This window comes from Pelophylax lessonae (genome assembly GCF_965119305.1).
Source record: "Pelophylax lessonae genome assembly, chromosome: 10".
NCBI lineage: Eukaryota > Metazoa > Chordata > Amphibia > Anura > Ranidae > Pelophylax > Pelophylax lessonae.
The window spans coordinates 42,160,233-42,188,092 of record NC_138777.1 but is presented as its reverse complement, the minus strand read 5'-3'; the positions used below and the strand labels follow the sequence as shown (position 1 = coordinate 42,188,092).

The following is a 27,860-nucleotide window of genomic DNA, read 5'->3' as shown; positions in this document are numbered from 1 at the left end:
TGATGAAAATAATAAACATGTTATACTTACCTGCTTTTGCACAATGCAGCCCTGAGCCTGGGGTCCCCCGCTGGTGCTCTAGGCTCCTCCTCTTTTCCAAGTGCAGGTTGCTATGGGGGCACTCATGTAGGCTTGATATCGAGCCGGGCTGTGTTCATCTGTAGACACACAAAGCGCAGCTCTGCCCCGACCCCACTGGCAGGGACAGCATTGGATGGATAGTGGTGTCAGATGTTTTTTTGTATGGGGGGGCAGGGGGGGGGGCACAGACAGTGGAAGGCTTTTACCTTAATGCAGAGAATGCATTAAGGTGGAAAAAAAAATGTCTGCCTTTAGAACCATTTTAAGCACTTTCAGCAGCTGCTTACTTACTGAGTATGCCGTTTCTTTATCACTTAATCCTTGTCTATGTTCTGTCTAAGCAGGTGCCATGATCACCACCCCAGGTTTCCTGTTTCAGGGTGGCTCCTTTCTCTTGCAGCATCCTATGGAGCCACCCCTGCATGCACAGACCAGAGTTATGTGTCAATACACTGTGTGCATCAGCAGAAACCGCATAGCCTAGGATGGCAAGGCACTCTCCTGCTCCTCTCGCCAGCTCCCCTCTCCCTTCTCCAAGCTAACAGCCTTTCTCCAGACTGCACTGTCAACTGTGGAATTCCAGGCTAAACCCAACTAATCTCAAACAAACCCCTGAAAAACCTAAATAATCTTGAAAAGGCTTGCTCCCCAGCCTAACACCTATGTTATCTAACCTCTGTAAAAAGGGATTATTTGCTGGAGGGTATCATCCTGGAGTCCTGGTCTGGAGAAGGATCTTTTCTCTTCCTCCCTGAGGAACTGTTTAAAGGATGCTGGGGGGCAGACAGCTCCTGGAACATTGTTAGGGCAGACCTTGCTTTGGACTCTTGGGTGTACTAGAAGGTAATAAAGTGTCAGAAGATGCTATATGGACTGGGACTTCTCTTGCAGAGGCCTAGACAGAGACATAACTAGAAGATTCAGGGCCCCAGTGCAAGAAACCATGAATGCACCCCCCCCCCGGCAGGAGGGTGAGGCAATGTGACAGGGAGGGGGGCAGTGTGACAGGAGGGGGGCAGTGTAACAAGAGGGGGAGCAGTGTGACAGGAGGGGGAGCAGTGTGACAGGAGGGGGGCAGTGTAACAGGAGGGGGAGCAGTGTGAAAGGAGAGGGGGACAGTGTGACAGGAGAAGTGGCAGTATGTCAGGAGGGGTGCTGTGTAACAGGAGGGGCGGGCAGTGTGACCGGAGGGGGAGCAATGTGACAGGAGGGGGAGCAGTGTGACAGGAGGGGGGCAGTGTAACAGGAGGGGGAGTAGTGTGACAGGAGGGGGGCAGTGAAACAGGAGGGGGAGCAGTGTGACAGGAGGGGGGCAGTGTGACAGGAGGGGGGCAGTGTGACAGGAGAAGTGGCAGTATGTCAGGAGGGGTGCCGTGTAACAGGAGGGGGGGCAGTGTGACCGGAGGGGGAGCAGTGTTACAGGAGGGGGGGCAATGTGACAGGAGGAATGGCAGTATGTCAGGAGGGGTGCCGTGTAACAGGAGGGGGGCAGTGTGACAGGAGGAGGGCAGCCAGACTCAGCCAGGAAGCAAGACTTATCCGGCAGGAGCAGCCTGGAGCCACAGAAGCCAGAGTTGGGGGGGTGGAGCTGAGAGGCAGACGAGGACCCCTTGTCAACATCAATGGATCAGGGCACCAGGCTGGATAGGAGGGGCTGAGCGACAGAGTGGCTTAAAGAAGAACTGATCCTGTATCCTTATGGCTCCTGCAGCTGTTGAAAGCCTGCTTCTCCTCCTCTCCCTCACGCAGGCATTCAGTGGCTGCAGGAGCCAGGAGGATAGGAGATCCGTTTTTCTTTAAGCCACCCTGCCGCACCACCCCTCCTATCCAGGACTAGACAAATCTGGCAGGGGAGCTGCAGGAGCCCCCTAAAGCATGGGGCCAGGTCTTAATTGCAACCCTTGCAACCTCTATAGGTACTCCTGTGGCTCTAGATATCTTGGCTATCCCTGTTACCTGCTCCAGGAAAGGCTGCTTAGAGAAGAATAGTGAGAATCTGTCCTGTTATTTTTGCTATCGTTTGGAGTTTTCTGATCCCTGAACCTCTCTCCTGTTTCAAATTACAGTAAACCCCCGCTCCATCGCAGTTCAGTTTTTGCGGTCCCGGTATATTGCGTTTTTTTTTGTAATGTTATTTTACTATATAAATTAATAAAATGAAATATTTTTGTGTTTTCCATAGCTTTTGCTATGTCTCTCAGTATCTTTTATGTGTTTAAATTAGTTTCTATTGTTTTAAAAGTGTGTTTAACCACTTAAGCCCCGGAAGATTTTACCCCCTTCCTGACCAGGGCCTATTTTGCGATTCGGCACTGCGTGACTTTAACAGACAATTGTGCGGTCGTGCAACGCTGTACCCAAACGAAATTGACGTCCTTTTTTTCCCACAAACAGAGCTTTCTTTTGGTGGTATTTGATCACCTGTGCGAATTTTTGATCATGCGCTATAAACAAAAAAAGAGCGTCAATTTTGCAAAAATAACAATATTTTTCACATTTTTTTATATGAAATTCCCCCCCAAAAAAAAGTAAAAATCAAAAATTTTTAACATTTTCGGCAAATTTGTTTTATGCTACATATGTTTGGTAAACAAAATCGCAAAAAGCGTATTTTGATTGGTTTGCGCAAAAGTTATCGCGTTTACTAACAAAGGGAAAGATTTTTGTCATTTTTGTTGTTGTTTTTTTTTTAACACGTAATGGCGGCGATCTGTGATTTTTTTTGCGGTATTGCGGCGGACAGATTGGACCCTTGACTGACATTTTTGACACTTTTGGGGTTACCAGTGACATTTCTACAGTCATCAGTGCTATACATATGCACTGCTACTGTAAAATTACACTGGCAATGAAGGGGTTAACTTTTTTTTGAGAGGGAGGGGTGGTGTGTGTCCCTAGGGGCGTGATTCTAACTGTGATTGGCTGTGGCTTAAAGTGTAGGAACAATGATCAACGGTTCTACATAGTAGAACCGTATGATCAATGTTTCTACACAGGGGAGAATGACAGGCGGCTTGTTTACATCAGCTGCCTGCCTTTCTCCCTCTGCACCGACGATCGCTGAGTGACCGGCGGACATCGGGTCCGCCGATCACACGTGCGGGGGGGGGGGGGGGGTCCGTGACCGCGTGGGAGCGGGATTTCACTTTTTTCCTAGGGTTCATTTTATGGTTGGCTTTGTTTTTCACACAAAGTGGGTCAGAACCTATGACAATGATTTATTGGTTGTCTGTTCCTTCCTGTCCTGGTGACAACCGCGCCACCCATTTATTGCATAGGTGTCACAAGAACAGGAGAAGAGGTAAAACATCTTCAGAATGGGGTCACATACAGAAAAAAATCATACAGAATAATAAACTGAAGCAAACTAAAACAAGATATCTGGAATTAAGCATTAAAGCCAAACATGGAGCTATATATTCACTATGATATGCCCCATAGTCAGACATCGAAAAAAAATTCTGGAATTATACATCAGCAATTTGCTGCTGGTGTGTGCGTATGTTTCTGTTGCGGTAGATCTGTATGCATGCACACCAATCATTGTATCCCATTGTACTTTTCCACTAATGGTCTATAGAAAGGTTCATTATGGAGACAACTTATTATGAAGAGAATATAGATTTATGGATTACCTCTTGCTGCGTAAACTAGAGTTAAGCTTGCGAATGAGAAGTAAATATATAGATCGGTTGGCTATTTGATAAAGGATTTTTTCATTCTTCAATGCAGTATATAGACTATACACAAACTGTAAGCCCCCCTCCAGGACATTATTGTGCATTTTTATCAGTGACAATGGCTGTTATTTACTGCAGAAAACAGAGGTATGTAAGTTGCATCAAATCCATAGCAATAATGAAAAAAATCTTTAATTGTTCTAGCTGCTCTTGATTTATGAAAAGTTAAATCAATTATTAAATATTACTTTACATATTTGTTTGTGGCATAGCTCTATGATTACAGACACTAATATTATTCTTTTTTTTTTTTTTACACAGACAATAATTGAACACTGTGAGAAGGCTCAATGACGGTTTCCAGCCATGCAATGTTCTTGGAAGGCTGTCCTCTTACTAGCGCTGGCCTCTATCGCTATCCAGTACACAGCCATCCGAACCTTTACAACCAAATCCTTTCATATGTGTCCGGTTCCCAACCCGAGCAATTGTAGCCTGGGACAAGAACCCACAGACTCTCCTGATCGGTTATGTGAAGATGGCCAGCCAGTAACTTCGAACATCTCCAGGAAAACTCATATCCTCATCTTGGCCACCACCCGCAGTGGGTCATCTTTTGTTGGTCAACTGTTCAATCAACATTCGGATGTTTTCTACTTGTTTGAACCACTCTATCATGTTCAGTACACGCTAATCCCCAAAATGACTCAGAGTAAAAGCCCTACGGAAAGAAGAGTGATGCTGGGAGCTAGCAGGGACCTCTTAAGAAGCCTTTATGACTGTGACCTTTATTTTATGGAAAACTATATTAAGCCACAGCCAGTCAACCACACCACAGATAGGCTCTTTCGAAGAGGTGCAAGTAAAGCGCTCTGCTCTGTCCCGGTTTGTGATGCCCTGGGCCCCACTGATATTTATCTAGAAGAAGGAGACTGCATTAAGAAATGTGGGAGTCTGAATTTGACTCTGGCAATGGAGTCTTGCAAAGACCACGGTCACGTGGCTATAAAAACAGTTCGAGTTCCAGAAGTTAATGACTTAAGAGCATTGGTAGAGGATCCCCGTCTTAATTTAAAGGTGATTCAGTTGGTGAGAGACCCACGGGGCATACTGGCCTCTCGTAGTGAGACCTTCAGAGACACTTACAGGCTATGGAGGATCTGGAGGGCTACTGGTCGCAGACCATACAATTTAGACTCAACTCAGTTGACCACGGTTTGTGAGGACTTCTTGAACTCTGTGTCAACTGGGTTTAGCAGGCCACCATGGCTAAAGGGTCACTACATGCTCTTGAGGTATGAAGACTTGGCTAGAAACCCTATGAAGAAGATGGAGGAAATCTATGATTTTGTGGGTATTCCACTGGATGCCAATGTGGAACGATGGATCCTGAACAATACACGGGGTGACCAGTCTTCTGCCAAACACAAGTATGGCACAGTAAGAAACTCTGCAGCCACAGCTGAAAGCTGGAGACTGACCTTGTCCTATGACATTGTAGAGTTCACCCAGAATGCCTGTCGACAAGTATTAAGCCAACTGGGCTACAAAACTGTGGGTTCTTCCCAGGATTTGAGGAACCTTTCCTACAGCCTGATTGAGGACAGATCTTTTACGCCTTTTTTGTAATGGTCTATTTCTCAGTGAATAAAATACACAGCGAAGGTGTTATACACAGGATGCCAAGAAAGAAGTTAGGGATTAAAATAAACTTTTTATTTTTGATAAAGCTATTCCCCTTCTTGAGAAACAAGTTGCACTACAGTGGTTGGGATCTAAAAGCACATTGAAAAAAGGGGGGGTTATACCTCTCTGAAACTTGAAGCCGTTTCTACAGAGCAGTTGAATATTAAACACCCCTGTATAGTCCTTTCATAGATGGAAATAGCTTAGCTGTATGGACATATTCATTGGTGTTTTAAGGAGAGCCTTAAAGGGAATATTTTGTGGTGAAACTTTTGTTTATGACCGGGTGACACATTCCCGGTCAACCGTTTTCCTCATAAAAAAAAAACAAAACAAAAAGCAAAATAAAAGCTCAAAGGAAACTTTCCTTGAGAAAAATGTGAAGGTCGCCATTGATGACATTTCTTTTAAAAAATGCTAGTTGCCTGGCTGCCTGCTAATCCAATGGCTTTAACTTTTTCTGAGGCACTGACCTCAGAACATCGGAATAAGTTAGATGATCAGGAGCTCAGTCTGACTTTTCTGTTGCATGCTTGTTAGTGATTCAGAAAGCACTGGTGCACAAATGGCGCTTTTCCACTGCATGGAACCGAGCGGTTCGGCTCGCTTTTGTGCTTTTCCACTGCTGGTACCGCATGGTACGGTGTAGGAACGGTTCGGTACGGTACGGCGGCGCTTTTCCACTGCATGTAACCGAACAGTACGGCTCTCAAAAACAGTACCACCTCGATTGTGGTTCCAAGAGGTACCATACCCGGGACCATATCCCACAATCCTTTGCATGCAGTCACTACTAGCCACTGATTGGTCAGAGAATCCCACCCACCCTGTTGTTATCCCACCCACTTAACTTTAGTACTACTTTAGTGGAAAAGCAAACCATACCGTACCATACCGAACCGTTCCAACATCGTACCATGCGGTACCAGCAGTGGAAAAGCAAACCGGGCCAAGCAGGGCCGAGTAGAGCCGAGCCGGTACTTGCAGTGGAAAAGTGCCACTAGTCAACTAACATTTTCAAAAGCAGTGACAGGCCCTGTATTTCTTTCATTACAGGTTTTCATTAAATTAAATGTCGCTGGTAAATTATTTGTAAGGCAGTACAGCAAAGTATCTTTTTTTAGGCCCCTTTCACACTTGTGTGACCTAAAAGTTGCGCGATTTTACCACGATTTTGTTGCCGCGATTTTATCGCGATTTTGACTGGACTTTAAGCAATGCCTATGTCTTTGGACCTTAAAACGCATTAAAACCGGCCCAAAGTAGTGCAGTGACTACTTTGAAGTTGTTGCGACTTCAAGTCGTACAGATATGAACGGTACTCATTGGAAATCATAGAGTACGACTTGTCATGCGACTTTGCAGTCCCAAATCGCAGGACAAATCACACAAGTGTGTAAGGGTCCTAAAACATAACTAACTTTCTGGCTTGTTTCATATGCTTTTTATTACATTAAAGCGGAGTTCCACCCAAAAGTGGAACTTCCACTCATTTGCTTCCTCCCCCCCTCCGGTGCCACATTTGGCACCTTTCAGGGGGGGAGGGGGGAAAAGGTACATGTTTTTGACAAGTACCCTTCCCCACTTCCGGGAGACGGCGCCGTCCCTCGGAAGTTTGGCCCCCTCCTCCTTCCCCCGCCACCGAGCCAATCCAAATGCGCAGCGTGCTTTGCGTATGCGCATTAGGAACCCGCCCCGTGAAGCCGCGAGGGTTCCCTCACTGGCAATGGCGGCGGCAGCACCCGACAGCCGATGGAAACATAGGCTGCGGTGCCGACATTGCTGGACTCCAGGACAGGTAAGTGTCCTAATATTAAAAGTCAGCAGCTACAGTATGTGTACAGTATGTGTAGCTTCTGACTTTTAATATTTGGAGGGGGAGGGGGTGAGGCTGGAACATCGCTTTAACTTTTGCTTCTTTAACAAATGGGTAGGGGGGAGTTTAGTTAACCAAGCTACTTGGAAAGACTTTGCACTCTATTGGCACTTTTCCACTGCAAGTACCGACTCGGCTCCTACACCATACCATGCGGTACCAGCAGTGGAAAAGCACAAAAGCGAGCCGAACCGTTCGGTTCCATGCAGTGGAAAAGCTCATTAAAGAGACCATATCAGGTCTCTAAAAGGATAAATCCAGCACTTCCTAGCAACTTTTTGGCAGCCCGTATCTCCTACATTTCTTTTGTCCCACTGCAGCCGCAGAAAGCCTTCAAACATTCAACAATATTGGTAATATGGGCTCATTTACACTTGCTTTAAATTAAAACACTTAAATGTCTACTGCTTTAACATGCTTTTTTTATGCGTTTTTGATGCTTCGTTGATGCGTTTTTGAAGCTTTAAGGAAGCGTGGCAAATGCTCTGTGTGTGTGTTGATTTTCTATTTGTTTTAAAGGAGAAGTACAGCCAAACCTTGTTTGGCTATACTCCTGTGGATCACAGGAGTACAGTTTGTTCTGTACTCCTTTAACCGGTTTTCAGCTGACTGCGAGCTAAAGGCTCGGGCAAGTTTGTGACATTGAAGTTGGGATCCGCCCACATGCCTGGCCGCACCAGGCTCAGCCTCTTAGCGAGCCACTTAGAGACTGAGCCAGCTGCTCCCGCCCCCATTCACCGGGTCTCTGCTCATGGAGAACTGAGAGATCGGCAGTGTTTGATTGCTCGGTTCTCAGTGTTAGAGCCGGCAGGGGACAAATGCAGCTTCAGACCTATGCAGCATCCACCTAGGTAAGTATGATTCTAAAATTTAAAACAGGGCCCATACTTCTCTTTTAAAGAGACCCAGTAAAACTCTGGCTCTGTAGTACCCCCAATCAGCAGATCATTAGTAAACCTGTTCAGCAGATACCCAGCTTATTATTATCCATTTTCAGCAGATCTCCTGCTTATTAGTACCCTCATGCAGCAGGTCCCATGATCGGTAGTACCCCCAGCTCTGTTGATGCCTCACTCAGCAGTACCTCCCAGCTTTGCTGATCCCCCGCTCAGTAGTAACCCCCAGCTCTGCTGATCCTGCACTCTGTAGTAATCCCCAGCTCTGCTTATTCACTAGTTTGCTGATCCTTCTCTCTCCAGTCCCCGCTCACCTCCAGCTATATTGCTCCTATGCTGCTCACCACGTGTAACATCTGCTGGTGTCTCCTGCTCTGGTCCCCTAGCTCTGTTGATCCCCTGGTTTGCTGATCCTTCTCTCTCTCCAGTCCCTGCTCACCTCCAGCTATATTGCTCCCATGCTGCTCACCACGTGTAACATCTGCTGGTGTCTCCTGCTCTGGTCCCCCAGCTCTGCTGATCCCCTGGTTTGCTGATCCTTCTTTCTCTCTCTCCAGTCCCCACTCACCTCCAGCTATATTGCTCCCATGCTGCTCACCACGTGTTAGATCTGCTGGTTTCTCCTGCTCTTGTCCCCCAGCTCTGCTGATCCTCTGCCACTCAGTTCTCTCTCTATAGCCCCAGCTTACCTACTGCTATAGCGTTCCCATTTTGCACACCACATGTGCCATCTGCTAGTTGCTCTGCTCCAGTGCGGACCCCGCTCACCTTCCTGCTGTTCCACGCGTCACACCAGATATTAAGTCTGCACCAGACACTTCCAGAATATAAACACCTGAACAAGAAGTGACTGCTGATGACTTCTTTCCAATTTGCTTGTTGGTTTTCTAGTGCATCCTGGGATATCTCATGCCTGCAATACCTCCAAAACAAAGAGAAGCTACTGTAATACTGAATAAAAAACCCTCAATAGTTTCAGGTGCTTCAAGCGAGACTTCTATGAAGGTTTTGGAGATGCTTTGAAGCACCAAGAAAATGACATGGGGTATAATTTTGAAAGCAAAGTGAAGCAAAGCAAACACAACATGTCAGAAGGACTGTAAGTTAACCATTTTATTTAGTGGCAGGTGCTTTGATTGGCATTTTGAGTGGTTTAACCACTTGTCGACCGCCGCAAGTACATATACTGCGGCGGTCAGCCCAGGCCAGGCAAAGTGACGTATGGGCATGTCACTAGCCTGTGAGCCAATAGCGGATGAGCGCGCACCGCCGAAGGCACGCTCCCGCCCCGGGCCGTTCCCTAACAAGTCTGCGCGTGTGACCGGCGGACATCACTCACGATCGCCCGCTGTCAAGGGAGAAAAGCAGGCGGCTAATGTAAACAAAGCCACCTGTCATTCTTCCCTGTGTAACAGCAGAGATCTAACGGTCCTGCTATGTAGGACCGTAGATCTCTGCTGTTACATGTAAAGCCACATCCCTGCACAGTTAGAAACACGCCCCTAGGGACACACTTAACCCCTCCTTCCCCAATAAAGTTAACCCCTTCTCTGCCAGTGTCATTTTTACAGTAACAGTGCATATGTATAGCACTGATTACTGTAGTAATGTCACTGGTACCCCCAAAAGTGTCAAAAATGTCAGTCAAGGGTCCGATCTGTCCGCCCCAATGTCGCAGTCCCGCAAAAAAAAAATCGCAGATCGCCGCCATTACTTGTTAAAAAAAAAAAAAAAATGACAAAAATCTTTCCCTTTGTTAGTAAACGCAATAACTTTTGCGCAAACCAATCAAAATACGCTTATTGTGATTTTTTTACCAAACATATGTAGCAGAAAACAAATTGGCCAAAAATGTTAAAAAATTTAGATTTTTAAATTTTTTTGGGGGGAATTTCAAAAAAAATGTGAAAAATATTGTTATTTTTGCAAAATTGTCGCTCTTTTTTTGTTTATAGCGCATGATCAAAAGATCGCACAGGTGATCAAATACCACTAAAAGAAAGCTCTGTTTGTGAGAAAAAAAGGACGTCAAATTCGTTTAGGTACAGCGTCGCACGACCGCGCAATTGTCTGTTAAAGTCACGCAGTGCCGAATCGCAAAATAGGCTCTGGTCAGGAAGGGGGTAAAATCTTCCGGGGCTTAAGTGGTTAAAAAAGCATATCCAATGCCACATTTTCAAGCAAGTGTAGATGAGCCCTATGGGATGCCTGTGTGTGTCCTCTGCCCATTGAAAGTTCCTTTCTCTGACTCCTACATCACTCTAGGAGACCAGAGTGCAACAGGGGACACAATCATGCGACACTCCTGGAAGTGTCAAAAACCAAAGGTTTTACCAGAGGCTTCAGTGCTGGAATGGAGGAAAGGTGAGAGACACAGGCTGCATTAGAGGTAGGTATATGCTGTCTTTGATTGCAGAGGAGGGCTACATTTAAACCTTTAGAGAGGCCTGACAGGGTCTCCCTAAAGCTGGACTACAGGATTGTATGGGGGAGCCTCACTGCAAAGGTTAAATGCAAATTTTTATCTATGGGAACTTACCTTATCCCTTACTCCCCTGGCAGACAAAGCTCTTTTCTGCTCTCCAACACTCTGGGTTGTGGGTGGGCCCTCACTTAAAATGCAGAACTGCTGGTCCTGCATTGTCCAAAACCGTCAAAGGAACAGTAAAATCAAATGATCAGTTGTGAAAAGTGAAAAAAAACAATGACCCAAGTTGCCACTCTAATGTGAGATATATATACACAATCATAACATATAAATATTAAATTTAAACACAACATGAAAATATAATGCACCTTGCAAGGAATGACTACGTTATGTCATAATGTGCTTTCATGCATGTATTTTCATGTTAAAACCAATAAAAACTATTTGAAAGAAAATATAATGCACCAATGATTGCACAAATAAAGTACAATAAAAATATTGTAAAAAGATATAATCCAGTGAGAAAAAAAAAACAAAACAAAAACTGTGAATCATAAAATGAAAAAGAAATAAAATGAATTAAAGTCCTCATATGTGACCAGAATATCGAGACAATGGAGTGCAGTCACCATCCATCACCAAAATGTGAATTCTTGACTAGAACACCACTATATCGGACCTTCTATAATGGAAGGTCAGCAGCACTTGCATCAGCCAGGGCCTTTCAATACCGCTCGTATGGAATCCCCTTAGAGCCGAAGGTGCGGTCATCCAGATATTGCCTCCATGATTTCATCCCAAAAATTTACAAAAATGCTCCACATTGTGTGTAGTGTAAAATCTTATTGTATATTTTATTAAAAAAGGTAAGGGTTGACTTACATCAATACAGTGGAAAAAAAACCTTAGTAACAATCCCACCGGCTGGCAAAACATGAGCAACCCGTACTTCCAGGAACTAAAAAACGCAATGTCAGCACCTCGCTCCGCCCTATGCATTTTGTCAAAGAATGACGTCATCCGTGGTCCTGCATTGTACCTGATGATGATGTCAGAGAGACTGCGACAGAGAAGCTGTTTCGGGAGACCAGTTGTGCAACTGGGAGGAAGCCTGTGGGAGCAAGGAAAAAGGTAAGTATAGTTGTTTTTTTTTTTTTTTTTCTGTACCCTGCTAGACAAACCAAACATTTAACCCTTGCAGTGCGGGAGAAGCCCACTTCAATGGTCAATTTTTATTTTCCCCTGCGCTTAGCTTTAACGGCACAAGATAGATGATGAAAACTATTTACAAAACCGATACATTTTGCTGCCCTGCTGTACAAATCAATTTAAGAAGTGTGCAGAAATGTATTAAAGGCTCGTTTTTAGTCGAAGAGGGCGTTTACTGTTTACACAAACCAAAACACATGGTACGTTCTTCTGATATGTACTCTTTTTCCAGAGCACGCTGTTGGACTCAACGGGAGGGAAATTGCACAAGTTTTATGAACCATGTCATATTAACTTATAATTGTTTATACAGAAGTATGCATTGAAGAGCTGGATTCTTATTGTGTCCTTCATGCCCTAAGTCATTGAAGGCAAGACTGTACAGATGTCTGTGAGTTCTTGGATTTATATATATGTGTCATATTTCTCAAATAAACTGGAAATCAGCAATAAAGACGGCGTTTCATAAATGTGTCATAAGTGGTGTATCAGTGAGAAAAATTGGATTTCTAGCTGCAGTTGCAATCCTTTGCTTCCCTGCAACTTCTTTTTGTAGTAATGTAAAGGGGTCTCCTTCTCACAGCTTTTTACAGCTGCATCGCTACCTGCTGTTAATGTTTGGTATGGTAAAGCAACTACACAGGAGTAGCAAATGAGCTTTTCCCTGACCATGTTTTTCATCATCAATTACATAGTTACATAGTTAAAGCGGCGTTCCGGCCTATTTTGCAACTTCAGTGATTCCTGGAGTGCTCGCTATGCTGATCAACAATTGGGCATTTTACATTTTTTTCGGGGGTCCCTTACCTTATTTTCAGGGCATTTTTGATTGTACTTCCTCGTTCTCTCCCCTCTGTGGCCACGGCCACCGACATCACTTCCGCCTTTGCATTGCATCCTGGGCTGTTTGTCATCACTCCCAGGAGGCTGGAATCAGGAACAACTCCCAGAACACTCCCTGGAATCAGGAAGAAGGACACAGCAGATTACACTGCGGCTTCAGATGCCCACATCCAAGATGGCCGCGCCCAGACAGAATTTTTAAAAGTATGATTTTGACTAAAATCCAATACTGTACACCTTGTAAGTATGAGAATAGCGGTTCTGTAAAGGGCGATGGATTAGTATTATAGGGGTATTTTTAGTTAAAAAAGGTATTTGAGGCCGGAACTCCGCTTTAAATTTGAAAAAAAGGCACGGGTCTATACAGTTCAATCTAAGTGTGTTTTTTTTAATTTACATACACTTTCAGCTAATACCACTACCTGGGAAAGTAATTTCAACATTTCACTGCTCTAACATTGAAAAACTCTTAAAACAATTTAAAACCTCATACACACTATCAGTTTTTTATTTCCATTTAACCCAGTGGGCTGAATGAAAAAAAAAATCAAAGAGCTTGGGAGGAGATCCTATATTACCAATCCGATGTTAGTACAGCGATCTACCCGCTAAACAATTGTGTTCTGACAGAGGGATGCTCCCCGCCAGAAAACACTGGCTGAGAGCGCTAATCGGATGCTGATAGGCAGACCTGATCGGCAGACCTCTTTCAGTCATGCCCCTTCTGTCGGACCGGCTGCCGTACACGCTAGCCTAAGATTACACCAATTTTCATCTAATCTCAAGTGGTGGCCTCATCTCTTCTTCTCTTAATCACTTACTGCGCAACTTAACCACTTTAGGACCGGAAGGATTTGCCCCCTTAATGACTAGGCCCTATTTTGTGATTCGGCACTGCGTTACTTTAACGGACAATTGCATGGTCGTGTGACGCTGTACCCAAACGAATAACGAACAAACGGAGCTTTCTTTTGGTGGTATTTGATCACCTGTGCGATTTCTATTTTTTGCGTTATAAACAAAAAAAAAAGCGACAATTTTGAAAAAAAAAAAAAAAACAATATTTTTCACTTTCTGCTATATAACATTACCAAAAAAAAAATGTAAAAATCAAAAATTATTTTAAACATTTTAGGCCAATTTGTTTTCTGCTACATATTTTTGGTAAAAAAAAATCACAACAAGGGTATTTTGATTGGTTTGCGCAAAAGTTATCGCGTCTACTAACTATGGGAAAGATTTATGTCATTTTTATTGTTTTTTTTTTTGTTTTTTTACTAGTAATGGTGGTGATCTGTGATTTTTAGCGGGACTGCGACGTTGCGGCGGACAGATCGGACCCCTAACTAACATTTATGACACTTTTGGGGGTACCAGTGACATTACTTCAGTAATCAGTGCTAAAAATATGCACTGTTACTGTAATAATGCCATTGGCAGGGAAGGGGTTAACAGTATAGGTGATCAAGGGGTTAAATGTGACCCTAGGGGAGTGATTCTAACTGTGGGGGGCATGGATTCTGAGATGACCACAGAGACATGTGATCCTATATAGAAGGATCACATGAGCTCTGTGATCATTTCAGGGAGAAGGACTGTCGGCTGTGTTTACAACAGCCGACTGTTCTTCTCTCTCTGCGGGTAGCGATCCCGGGTGTCAGGCGGCAATCGGAGCCGCCTGACACATGCATCGTCTTCCCTCCTGACGATCTGGGGCAGCAGCGCGCCGGCAGCGGAGCATGCTAGCCCCCTAGCTCCTCCCAGCCTGCCACAGTAAATATACGTCCAGTATAAGCGGTCCAGGACTGGTTAAAGTGTAACAACTTTTGTTAAAAAAAAAACAATATCTGCTGGGTGATTAATGTACATTGTAGGGGGGGTCTGGTTCATTATAATCACCTTGAGCACTACCAGTGTTCTGGCGAGAAAAACTGCAGTGTCTGCATCCCTTTAGAAGAATTAGACCTTGTAGAGGATCTCACAAAAAACAAAATTCTTTTTCCTAAAATGTAACTTGTATATTAGTGTAGACTTCTGGTAAAATCAGTGAGCCAATCACACAAGCAGGAAATTACATTTCTGGGGGAGTTCTGTACACCATCTGTGTACAAAAAAAACCTCTAGTTTGCCGTATTGCACTGCATTTAATAGAAGGTTACAGCAGCTGCAGATTAAAAAGGAAAGGTCATTTTTAATGTCATTATATTTCAATGTAGCTTGTGTAGCAATCATATACAGTGCCTTGCGAAAGTATTCGGCCCCCTTGAACTTTATGACCTTTTGCCACATTTCAGGCTTCAAGCATAAAGATATAAAACTGTATTTTCTTGTGAAGAATCAACAACAAGTGGGACACAATCATGAAGTGGAACGAAATTTATTGGATATTTCAAACTTTTTTAACAAATAAAAAACTGAAAAATTGGGCGTGCAAAATTATTCAGCCCCTTTACTTTCAGTGCAGCAAACTCTCTCCAGAAGTTCAGTGAGGATCTCTGAATGATCCAATGTTGACCTAAATGAATTACTATTTAGAAGTCTGTTATAATTCAAAATATGACTATAAGGTAAAAAAAAATAAAAAATTATTTTGTGAAAAATATGTATATAAATTGAAAATAAATAAATTGATTAAAGTGCTGATGTTACTATATAATTACAATCAATGGAGTGTGAAATTCTCAAACCAAAATTAATAATAAATCATCAAAAATTCTTCAAATAACAAAGTGTAAGTGCATACATCAAAGGAAAAAGTGCTTATATAGTGCAATGCTTAATATCAATCAATATAAGAGAAAACACAAAGTTCATCAATAAAAGTCCTTGTTATAATCTCCCAGTGACAAAGTGAAAGTAGTGCTGATCATCCAATTATAAAGTGCTTTTCAGTGCTCTTGAGTGAAAGACCACAGTATTCATATAACTTCCGTGGGTAAACTCACCAGAAGTTGAGCTGGTTAAATTATAAACCAGCAAACACACCTGACCAGTAATCAGTTGTAATATGGAAACCTCTCTCCTTACACTTCACCCAATCCCTTCAGGATGGATCTCATCTCACGGACAGCCACATAGAAAAACAGAGGAATCTGCACGTATACAATCCACCCGCAGTACCGCCACGTGAAGAAGTCAGGTGACGAAACTGGTAGGCAGTGGTGTATTTTGGTTTTGTGCTGCCCTAGGCAAGACTAAAACTGGACGCCCCCCTCCCCCTCATATGTAAATTTGTCCCACTCCTTCCTTTTTAATGGATGTGACCCCCTCCACAATTGAAGGACTACAAGTCCCAGCATGAACCCCTGAGATCTCATGGGGGGGGTGAAAGGGGGAGGGAGAGGGGGAGGTAGAGATGGGGGGTGAGGGAGGGAGAGAGGTGGTGGGTGAGGGAGGGAGAGAGAGAGGGGGGGGTGAGAGAGAGGGGGTGAGAGAAAGGGAGAGAGAGGGAGGGGAATGAGAGAGAGAGAGAGAGGGGGGGGGATAAGAGAGAGGGGGGGAGGGAGAGATGGGGGTGAGAGGGAGAGATGGAGGATGAGAGTGAGGGAGTGAGGTATGAGAAAGGAGGGATTGAGAGAGAGGGGGGTGAGATGAGAGAGAGAGAGATTGTGAGAGAGAGAGAGAGAGGGGTGAGAGAGAGATAAAGAGGGGGTGAGTGAGAGAGAGAGAGAGGAGGGGGTGAGAGAGAGAGAGGGGGGTGAAAGAGAGAGGGAAGGTGAGAGGGGAGGGGGTGAGTTAAAGAGAGAGAGGGGGTGTGTGAGAGAGAGAAAGAAAGAGAGAGGGGTGAGAGAGAGAAAGGGTGAGAGCAACGGCTCTAGCAACCAGTGGCCAATAGAGTCTCAGGTGGAGAGGGGGGTGAGAAAGAGGGGGGGTGAGAGAAAGGGAGAGAGAGGGAGGGGGATGAGAGAGAGAGGGGGGGATAAGAGAGAGGGGGTGAGAGAGAGAGATGGGGGATGAGAGAGAGAGGGGTGAGAGAGAGAGAGAGAGAGAGAGTGGGGTATGAGAAAGGAGGGATTGAGAGAGAGGGGGTGAGGTGAGAGAGAGAGAGAGAGGGTGTGAGAGAGAGAGAGGGGTGAGAGAGAGATAAAGAGGGGGTGAGTGAGTGAGAGAGAGAGAGAGAGAGAGGAGGGGGTGAGAGAGAGAGAGGGGGTGAAAGAGAGAGGGAAGGTGAGAGGGGAGGGGGGTGAGTTAAAGAGAGAGAGCGAAAGAGAGAGGGGTGAGAGAGAGGGTGAGAGCGACGGCTCTAGCAACCAGTGGCCAATAGAGTCTCAGGTGGAGGGGGGTGGCTTTTTTGCTGCCCCCCTGCAAAGTGCCGCCCTAGGCCTGGGCCTTGTCGGCCTAGTCCAAAATGCAGCACTGCCGGTAGGGCGTGGCGAAAAGACGCTGAGGCAGCAACGCTAAAGGCTCTGATATACACTGCAACTTTGTGTCTCTGCTCGTGATGTGATCCGAGCGGTGGGCGGATTGTATACGTGCAGATTCCTAGTGTCAGGCAGGCACCAACAAATGTGAGTTGTTTATCACTAATATTGTTTTAATAAAGAAGTAATACACAGTATCACGCTATGTGGGGCATCCCTTCCTCTGTTTAATTAAATAAATACCATTTTAAACAAGTTAAATAGAATTGGTCCAAAGACAGACCCCTGTGACACACCGCTCACAACTTTAGATCATTTAGAAAATGAACAATTTATCACTACTACTACTACTACTCCAACACTCTGGACATGTTCATAGTTCCCTTTTATTGTCCATGTACATACAAATAATTTGGTAAAGTAAGCAGTTATGAAGTACAGTATCAAATGCTTTAGAAAAATCCAGATAAACTACATCCATGGGACTTCCTCTATCTAAATTCCTACTAATATCCTCATGGGACATTATTGGGTTGGTGAGACAAGAAAAGCCTTTATACGTCTAGGTTGGTTGATACTTTTGACACCATTTTCGCACACAAATTCTTCAACATAGTCTCTTACCCTTAAAATCTTTACAACCATTAATGTCAGGCTGGCTGGTCTGTAATTTCCTGTTCATCTCGACACTCTTTGAATATTAGAACCATCTTTTTATCTATGACAGTCATTTGGTGATGTTCCAGTCAGTTAAGTGTCTTTAAAAATTAGAAATAGTGTCTTGCCTATAATGAAGCTAAGCTCTCTTAGGATTCATGGGTGCAAGACAATTGGTCCTGGAGTTTTATTTACTATACGTTTTTCTAGACTATTATAAACCTAAGTGAATAAAACATAGAAACATAGAAAAGTAGCGGCAGAAAAAGATAGCGTAGTCCATCAAGTCTGCCTATTTTTCTTTTTTTTTCTTCGTTACCTTTATTGTTTTCATATAGATCTGTTTGTCCCCAGCCAGGGCCGGATTAAGAGCATCATGGGCTTGGTGCTGAGGATTTTGAAGGGCCTTAAGGGCCGTGCCTTGGCATGCACCCAGAGGAGGAAGGGTGCAGCCATGCCTGCCTAATTCAACATGGGATGCTGTCTCTGAAGCCCATAAACACATCCATGCATCGGCAACTGTCCCTCCTTGTCCGGCCTTCGTGCTGTGTGAGGAGGTTCTGAGGGAGCTGCCTGGGGAAGCGAGCATAGAAGCCAGACTTCTGTGTTTACAAGTGACAGAAGAGCGGTAACAGTGAATATGGCCAACCCGGGGCCTATATTAAGGTAGGGGCCTGGAGCTGCAGCTCCAATAGCCCCTATGTTAATCTGGCCCTGTCCCCAGCGTGTTTGAAGCCATTTAACGGTCTCACTACCTCTGCAGGAAGTTTATTCCAAGCATTAAGTACCCTTTAAGTAAAATAATGCTTTCTAAGATTAGTTTTGAACTTTCCTCCAGTTAGTTTGAGGTCATGTCCACGTGTTCTTGATTTTGGTTTCATATTGAAAAAACTGCCCTCCTGAACCTTAGTCACCCCCTTGATATATTTAAAGGTTCCAATCATGCCTCCCTTTTCCCTTCTTTCCTCCAGACTGTACATATTAAGTTCCTGAAGTCACTCTCGATATGTTTTATCCCCAACCTTTCACCATTATCGTTTTATTTTGTATTCTTAATGAGGTATCACTAAAAATCTATATAGGGGAATCAGGACCTCCTTCCTCCTGCTGGTGATCCCTCTAGTGATACATCTTAGATGCATATTGCAATCATTTGAAATAAGTACCCCCAAACCTTTTTCTTCTGTAGTGCTTGCTAGCACTGTATCTCTGATGTTGTACTCTCTCTGGGGATTCCTTTTCCCTAGGTGCATTATTTTTCATTTAGAAAGATTGAACTGCAGTCTCCACTGCTTTGACCAAACTTCCAGCAATGCCTAATCATGTTCCATGTTACAGACACCTCCAGGGATGCCAACCCTATTACACACCTTTGTGTCATCAGCAAAAAGACAAACCTTGCCCAACAAACTTTTAGTTATATTACTTACATATAGATTAAATAGAACAGGACCTAATACAGAGCCTTGTGGTACACCACTAGTGACCAGTCTCTGTTGCGAGTGGACCCCATTTGAAACCACACTCTGGTATCTATCCTTTAGCCAACTGCATAGCCACTGAACAGCCCAATGTTTAAGTCCTAGCATCTACAACTTTTGTATTAGATTATTATGCAGAACTGTATCAAATGCCTTGCTGAAATTTAAGATATGCTATGTCCACAGCAAATATCTCGTCCAAAACATTGGTAATATAGTCAATAAATTCAATCAGATAAGCGTGACATGATCTGGCCTCAGTAAAGCCATACTGCTTTGGGTCCTGCATGTTGTGTGTTTTTAAGTGATCATTGGTCCTTCTTTTTAGGAGTGATTCCATTAACTTCACTACAACTGATGGTAAACTCACTGGCCTGTAATTGCCAGCTTCTACCTTGCTGTCCTTCTTGTGGATAGGTACAATATTAGCTGACCACTAATCATGGGGAACATCACCCTTTGGACCTGAATGGACAGTGAATAGACAGTGGGCAAAAATAGGCATTCAGCTGTTCCCAGTTATCTATAAACACAGCCCACAGTGGTTGCTTTCTTTGTAACTGGTTAGACAGATTCCAGTTCATGGAGGAGTATTGTTGTATATTTAAAATCAAAGCTTGTTTTTCTTCGAGAATGGGAATTACCCTTTATATCTACTCTAAGCTAGATAGAGACCAGGTCAGCTACCCAATTCCAGCATTGCCTTCACTATAGATCAAGGGCAAGAATTACTACTGCATTACTACTGCGAGAGAGATTGGGAGATGTCCAGTAATAGGTTGTGACATGATTGCTTGTTTAACACTCTGAACTCTGGCAACCCTGTTTGTATGGGTCTATACAATATTCTTAATAACAAAAAATAGTCCAATTATAATACAAGCATGAACAATAGTGATATTGGAACTCCCGATTCATAAATCACCATGTGTGAAGAAAAATGGTGATAAATATTCCAATTCCACCTCGTGATCCACCACCATTCAAAATGGACTCTTACCGGATTCATTGGACTTTATTAATGAGTCACTTGCACCTGAAATAAGTATCTAATTCAAAAAATGTAAAACCACTAGAAATCTAAAACAGTCCAGGAGCATCTCAGGTGGATAAACAGTGCAGGGTAATCATCATAAGGGCAAAATAAAAGAGAAGGCCCACATAGTATAAAACCATAAAAAGAGCTTTTATTAAAACAAAGGGTTAAAAACAAAGGTACTCACAAAGAGCTTTATAAACACAATGCTGTATAAGTTCACAGTCCATACAGAGAGAGCATCCAGATCATAAACACTGTAACCAAGCATGGCATCCTCATATACGTTGGCTCCGCCCAATGCGTTTTGTCATAACTGACGTCATCGATGAGGCGCAAGTGACTCTGTGTTCCAAGAAGAGTCCATTGTGAATGGTGGTGGATTCTAAAATGGAATGGGACTATTCATTATCATTTTTCTTCACACATGTTGATTTGAGAATCTGGAGTTCCAATACCACTATTGTTCACGCTTGGATGATAATTGGACTATTTTTTGTTATTACTGCTGAAAAATGTGTTTTACAATTTTGATTCTACAGTGTATCTGGCTGTTTTTTGCTAGCAGCTTTATTTTATTTTTTAGTTATTGCCAGCACATTTTCTTCCTCTCTTTCTATACAATATCCTGTTCCATATTTTACAATACAAATTCCTGGTACTTCCCATGTTACATATTAGACATGTATGCAGCAACAAAATAATGCATAATAGTTTGAATCATATTTTCTGCTTTATTTAAAATGGTCAGGTCTTAGAAATAAAATATTCTAATTTAATTTGTCACTTTTGTTTGGGTGAAATATCACATAGTATATTTAGTATTCGGCTTTTCAGCCAGTAGATGGAGTTTTAGGCTCAATTTTTATTGCTTATAGGCTCTCAATTTGCATGTTTTATGAAAGAAGCCCCTTGTTTACAGACCAAATAAGCAGTCATTTCCTTATTTTAGAGCTTAGTCTAAGGTGTCAGTGAGACAAAATGTAACACATAGCAATTGGGGCCTGTTATGTTGCCTTTGTAGCTAACCCATGGTGCTTTGGAAATCCTTTAAACATTTTAACATTTTAAATGTTAATTTGTAAAACAAAGGCTCAGTAATATACTTGTTGCTTCCCTGTGGGATGCTTCACACTATAAGCAAAACTTAAGTGAAGGATTATGGGGTGGAGACCTGGTACCCTTTTTGCTGCATCACGATTGGCTGGCAAATGAATGACATCCTAGCTCAGTTGCAACAGCATTGGTAGTGTTGTATCCACTCCCACTAAGTTTCCATGCTGTGAATCCTCTGGCTTATTCTGACTGAGGCAGAAGGGGTGATTTCCACAGTTTATAGGGGAATGGCTACAATAAAATGATCTGATCAGGGGCGTAACTACAGGGGTTGCAGGGGTTGCAATCGCTACCGGGCCCCATGCTCCGGGGGGCCGGTAGCAAACCAGTGGGTGAACTTCCAGGATCGCAAAGGTCACACTTGCGACCGGACCCTGGCATTGCACCACTGTGGGGAGTCCCCAAGATTGCAGGAAGTGGGCCCACTGCAGAACTTGTGAAAGAATCCTGCTGCGGGACCGTAATAAAAGGCCATGCAACGAGTGTAAAGAGCCCCAGGATTAGTGGGAAGAGCCCTGGGCTTGAAGGTAAGGGCCCCGGCCAGGGGTCTGGGGGGCCCTTCATGGTTTCTTGCATCAGGGCCCTGAAGGTTCTAGTTACGCCTCTGGATCTGATCTTGTATTATTGAGAGACAGATTAATTTAACTGAGCCACTGAGTTCTCCAACTTGTGGTTAACTTTCTATAATTAATACACCAAGAGCAAGGAAGAACAAACTTTTAAAAATGGGGAAAGTGAGCAATAAAAATAAATAGTGCAATAACAATTCAAAACATATGCTGATTTCCTTTTAGAGCGGAACTCCTTGCAAACAGCTATATACACAGATGGTCTACATATTTGAGTGCTACTGTATTTTCCCTGCCTGAGGATTTGTATTTCTGTCCATCCAGTCTTGGGATTCACTGTCTAAACTCTTTCCCTATCTAAAATCTTCTGTACTATAGATTGCGGCTATCAGTGGCTGATACTACAGTGCATCCGGAAAGTATTAATAGCACTTCACTTTTTCCATATTTAGTTATGTTACAGCCTTATTTAAAAACAGATTTTATTATTAATTTTCCTTAAAATTCTACAAGCAATACCCCATAATAACAACATGAAAGAAGTTTGTTTGAAATCTTTGCAAATTTATTAAAAATAAAAAAGTAACAAATCACATGTACATAAGTATTCACAGCCTTTGCCATGACATTCAAAATTGAGCTCAGGTGCCTCCTGTTTCCACTGATCATTCTTAACCACTTTAACTGTGCTCAAATTGCTGCTACTGCAGCAATGTGGCTCGTTATCGTCCAGCGACGTAGACCTACGTTGCTGGACTCCGCCCCTTGTGGGCGGCGGCGCGCGCGCGCCGCCGGAGGCTCGCTCCCGCTGTTTTCAGTCACAGCGGGAGTCGGGCCAGGGGAGGAGCGGCGGCGATCGCCGCTGCTCTTCCCCGATCGTCGGGGAATCTAGTTTGGAGATCCGCCCGCTTGTGTAAACAGAGCGGGCGGATCTCCTAAGTGACAGGGAGTGACAGATTGCAGGGTTCAGCATAGCTGAACATCCGATCTGTCCCTGTGTCACTCAGTCACCTCCCCCCCCACACGTTAGTAAGCACCAGGCATACATTAACCCCTCCCTCTCCAATAAAATTAACCCCTTCCCTGCCAGTGTCATTTTTACAGTAACAGTGCATATATATAGCACTGATTACTGCAGTAATGTCACTGGTATCCCCAAAAGTGTAAAAAATGTCAGTCAAGGGTCCGATCTGTCCGCCGCAATGTCGCAGTCCCGCAAAAATAAATCGCAGATCGCTGCCATTACGCGTTTAAAAAAAAACACCAAAAATGACAGAAATCTTTCCCTTAGTTAGTAAACGCAATAACTTTTGCGCAAACCAATCAAAATACGCTTATTGTGATTTTTTTTTACCAAACATAGGTAGCAGAAAACAAATTGGCCAAAAATTTAAAAAAAATTTGATTTTTAAATTTTTTTGGGGGGAATTTCATATAAAAAAATGTTAGAAATATTATTTTTTCAAAATAAACGCTCTTTTTTTGCTTATAGCGCAAAAAGTAAAAATCGCACAGGTGAAAAGAAAGCTCTGTTTGTGGGAAAAAAAGGACGTAATTTAGTTTGGGTATGGCGTCGCATGACGGCGCAATTGTCAGTTAAAGTCGCACAGCGCCGAATGGCAAAAAGTGGCCTGAACGTAAGACAGCAAAATCCTCCGGTGGTAAAGTGGTTAAGCTGTTTCTACAACTTGATTGGTGTCCACCTGTGGTAAATTTAGTTGATTGGACATGATTTGGCTAGGCACACACCTGTCTTTATAAGGTCCCACAGTTAACAGTGTACGTCAGAGCACAAACCAAGAAATTGTCTGTAGATCTCAGAGACAGGATTGTATCAAGGCACAGATCTGGGGAAGGGTACAGAAACATTTCTGCAGCATTAAAGCTCCCAGTGAGCACAGTGGCCTCCATCAACTGTAAATGGAAGAAGTTTGTAACCACCAGGATTCTTCCTAGAGCGGGCCGCCCAGCCAAACTGAGCGATCGGGGGAGAAGGGCCTTAGTCAGGGAGTTGACCAAGAACCGGATGGTCACTCTGACAGAGCTCGAGCGTTTCTCTGTGGAGGGAGAAGAACCTTCCAGAAAAACAACCATCTCTGCAGCACTCCACCAATCAGGCCTGTATGGTAGAGTAGCCAGAAAGAAGCCACACCTTAGTAAAAGGCACATGACAGCCCGTCTGGAGTTTGCCAAAAGGTACCTGAAGGACTCTTAGACCATGAGAAACAAAATTCTCTAGTCTGATGAAATAAATATTGAACTCTTTGGCCTGAATGGCAAGCATCATGTCTGGAGGAAACCAGGCACTGCTCATCACCTGGCCAATACCATCCCTACAGTGAAGCATGGTGGTAGCAGCATCATGCTGTGGGGATGTTTTTCAGCGGCAGGAACTGGGAAACTAGTCAGGATTGAGGGAAAGATGAGTGCAGCAATGTACAGAGAGATCCTTGATGAAAACTTCTCCAGAGCGCTCTGGACCTCAGACTGGGGCAAAGGTTCATCTTTCAACAGGACAACAACCCTATGCACACAGCCAAGATAACAAAGGAGTGGCTACGGGACAACTCTTTGAATGTCCTTGAGTGGCCCAGCCAGAGCCCAGACTTCAACCTAATTGAACATCTCTAGAGAGATCTGAAAATGGCTGTGCACCGATGCCCCCCATTCAACCTGATGCAGCTTTACAGGTCCTGCAAAGAAGAATGGGAAAAACTGCCCAAAAATAGGAGTGCCAAGCTTGTAGCATCATACTCAAAAAGACTTGAGGCTGGAATTGGTGCCAAAGGTGCTTCAACAAAGTATTGAGCAAAGGCTGTGAATACTTATGTACATACATTGCACTTGGGGGCTAAGAATATGCATGCATTATACATACTGGGTGGAGTAGAACTGGGGGAATCCATAGCGGAGAAGGATCTGGGTGTTCTGGTAGATCATAAGCTTAATAATAGCATGCAATGCCAAGCTGCTGTTTCCAAAGCAAACAAAGTCCTTTCTTGTATTAACAGAGGCATGGACTCCAGAGAGAGAGATATCATTTTGCCCCTGTACAAATCAATAGTAAGACCTCATCTGGAATATGCAGTTCAGTTTTGGGCACCAGTTCTTAAAAAGGATATTGGGGAACTGGAGAAAGTGCAGAGAAGGGCAACCAAACTGATAAGAGGCATGGAGGACCTCAGCTATGAGAAAAGATTGGAGGAACCAAATGTATTTTCTCTTGAGAACAGGAGATTAGGGGGGGGGGGGTATGATCAACATGTATAAATACATAAGGGGCCCATATAGTGAACTTGGGTTTGAGTTGTTCACTTTAAAGGTCAACACAGAGGACAAGGGGGCACTCTTTACGTCTAGAGGAAAACAGATTTAGTCTCCAAATACGGAAATGTTTCTTCTCCATAAGAGCTGTGAAAATGTGGCATAGACTCCCTCCAGAGGTGGTTCTGGTTAGCTCATTAGATTGCTTTAAAAAAGGCCTGGATTCTTTCCTAGGTGTACATAATATAAATGGGTACTAAAATTTTTTTAGGTAAAGTTGATCCAGGGAATATCCGATTGCCTCTAGGGGGATCAGGAAGTGATTTTTTTCCCCTGCTGTAGCAAATTGGATCATGCTTTGCTGGGGTTTATTTTCGCCTTCCTCTGGATCAAAAGCGGGTATAGGATTGTGTATATGGGATTGTATGGTAGGGTTTTCAATACTGTTTTTTTTTTATGGTTGAACCGGATGGACTTGTGTCTTTTTTCAACCTGACTAACTATGTAACTATGTAACATAAGATTTTTTTTGTTTTTCATTTGTATTAAATTTGCAAAAATGTCAAACAAACTTTTTTTACATTGTCATTATGGGGTATTGTTTGTAGAATTTTGAGGAAAATAATTACTTTAATCCATTTTGGAATACGGCTGTAACATATCAAAATGTAGAAAAAGTGAAGCGCTGTGAATACTTTCTGGATGCACTGTAAGTCAGATTCAGGTACTGTACTTATAATTTTTGCATTTAAAAAAGTACATTTAATGATCTATTAATGATTACATGTGAATTTTATGTATGCCTGGAGCTCAGCTTTAACTTGTCTCGTCACCCGTGTTGCAAAGCCATTACAATTTCCTAGGTGTCGGCAGGAATAGGAAAGAACTATAGCTTATCTACCTGTAGATCCCCCTTAAATGAATAGCAGATCCCTAGGGAGACAGTGACAGATGAATCTCTTATCTGACAATGAAATCACGTCCCTTAACAAAGGAAGCTTCACCTGTGCGATAACAAGCTTTTCCCGGAATGCCAGACGCAACGACTTTCCTCCTCTATTTTGCATGAAATAAGAGGCAACAGATTACATTCTCGATACGGCTGAAAATAATGCAGCAGAAAATGCTTAGAAAGTACTTTATGGAGAATAAAAAGATATATACCTTAGCTATTCTGCGCCTTTCTTCTCTGTAGGCTATTTCTGCAGTTTGAATAAAAAAGACAAAATGATAAAAGAATACAATCTCGTCTGATTAAAATGCAAAATAATAGGAGGCCTAAAATGTAAAAAAAAAACAACAAAAATGACAAAAATCTTTCCCTTAGTTAGTAAACGCAATAACTTTTGCGCAAACCAATCAAAATACGCTTTTTGCGATTTTTTTTACCAAACATAGGTAGCAGAAAACAAATTGGCCAAAAATGTAAAAAAATTTTGATTTTTACATTTTTTTGGGGGGGGAATTTCATATAAAAAAATGTAAAAAATATTGTTATTTTTGCAAAATTGTCGCTCTTTTTTTGTTTATAGCGCATGATCAAAAAATCGCACAGGTGATCAAATACCACCGATAGAAAGCTCTGTTTGTGTGAAAAAAAAGGACGTCAAATTTGTTTGGGTACAGTGTCGCATGACCGCGCAATTGTCCGTTAAAGTCACGCAGTGCCGAATCGCAAAATACCCCCTGGTCAGGAAGGGGGTAAAATCTTCCGGGGCTTAAGTGGTTTAAGTGTAACTCCACTTTTGTTGAGAAAAAAAAAAAAAACAATCTAATTTGGGTGATATATGTACCTTGCAAGGATTTTAACAAACTTTGTTGCAGATTTCTGTCTCTTTGTGCTTGTCTCAAAACTTTTCAAACAAAGGACCAGTTTACTGTCCTTCAGACTTCAGGGGGCCAGATTGTGGCCAGTGAGGGTAGTAAATGTCCCGGGTCCAGCATCAGTGAGAAGAAACATGGCCTCAAAGGTTGTGATCAGTAGGAGGAGGAGTAATGTCCCATCATTGGTATTGGTGGGAGTAATAGTACCCTATCATCGGTATCAGTAAACAAATAGTGCCCCATTGTTGTTATCAGTGGGAAGAATATTGCCTCATATCATTGGCAGAAGTAGTGCCCCAAAAGCTGCATAAAGGCTAGCAAGGGGCCGCATTCAGCCCTTGGGGCACAGTTTGGAAAGCCCTGCACCAAAGAAAAATCCATGTGTTCCACTATGTCCTTTCAAGACTGATTCTAAATGAGAGGGTCTGGTTCATTATAACCGCCTGGCATGTTTTCAATATTCTAATGACAAAAGTTGCAGTGTCTGCATCCTTTTAATCTTTACAGAGTATCTCACTAAAAATTAAATTTCTTTTGCAACGGATGCCTAAAAATGTACTTGTATCATAGGCCAGACTTCCAGGAAAATCAGTGAGCTAATCACCCAAGCAGGAAAATAAATTTCTTGAGGCTTCTGTACATCAATGGTCTACAAAATGCTTCCAGGTTGCCATTTTAAAAAATAACAGCAACTTCAAATTAAAGTAGGAAGGTTATTTTTAATAACATTAAGACTGCATTCACACTAGTCCGACTTGGACAGCGACTTGTCAGCCTGACATGTCGCGGTCCGTCACTCTCCCATTGTGCGGTACAGGAGCCGTTCTAATAGGACTTAGAAAAAGGGTCCTGT

The 27,860-nt window shown here is 43.2% G+C and overlaps 1 protein-coding gene and 1 long non-coding RNA gene across 3 annotated transcripts in view; both read left to right on the top strand.

The window, feature by feature from the left end:
* The window catches only part of CHST1 (carbohydrate sulfotransferase 1), a 79,596-nt gene extending 73,592 nt beyond the window's left edge, over positions 1 to 6,004 (top strand). For both annotated transcript variants that reach the window (XM_082270241.1, XM_082270240.1), the window contains exon 3: positions 4,083 to 6,004. In XM_082270241.1, the coding sequence (XP_082126367.1) occupies positions 4,128 to 5,390 (1,263 nt within the window). In that variant the 5' untranslated portion in view covers positions 4,083 to 4,127 and the 3' untranslated portion in view covers positions 5,391 to 6,004. The remainder of the gene's footprint in view (positions 1 to 4,082) is intronic.
* LOC309565207 overlaps positions 1 to 27,860 on the top strand; it is a 1,884,446-nt gene that overhangs the window by 582,542 nt on the left and 1,274,044 nt on the right. The gene's annotated exons all lie outside the window — the stretch shown is intronic.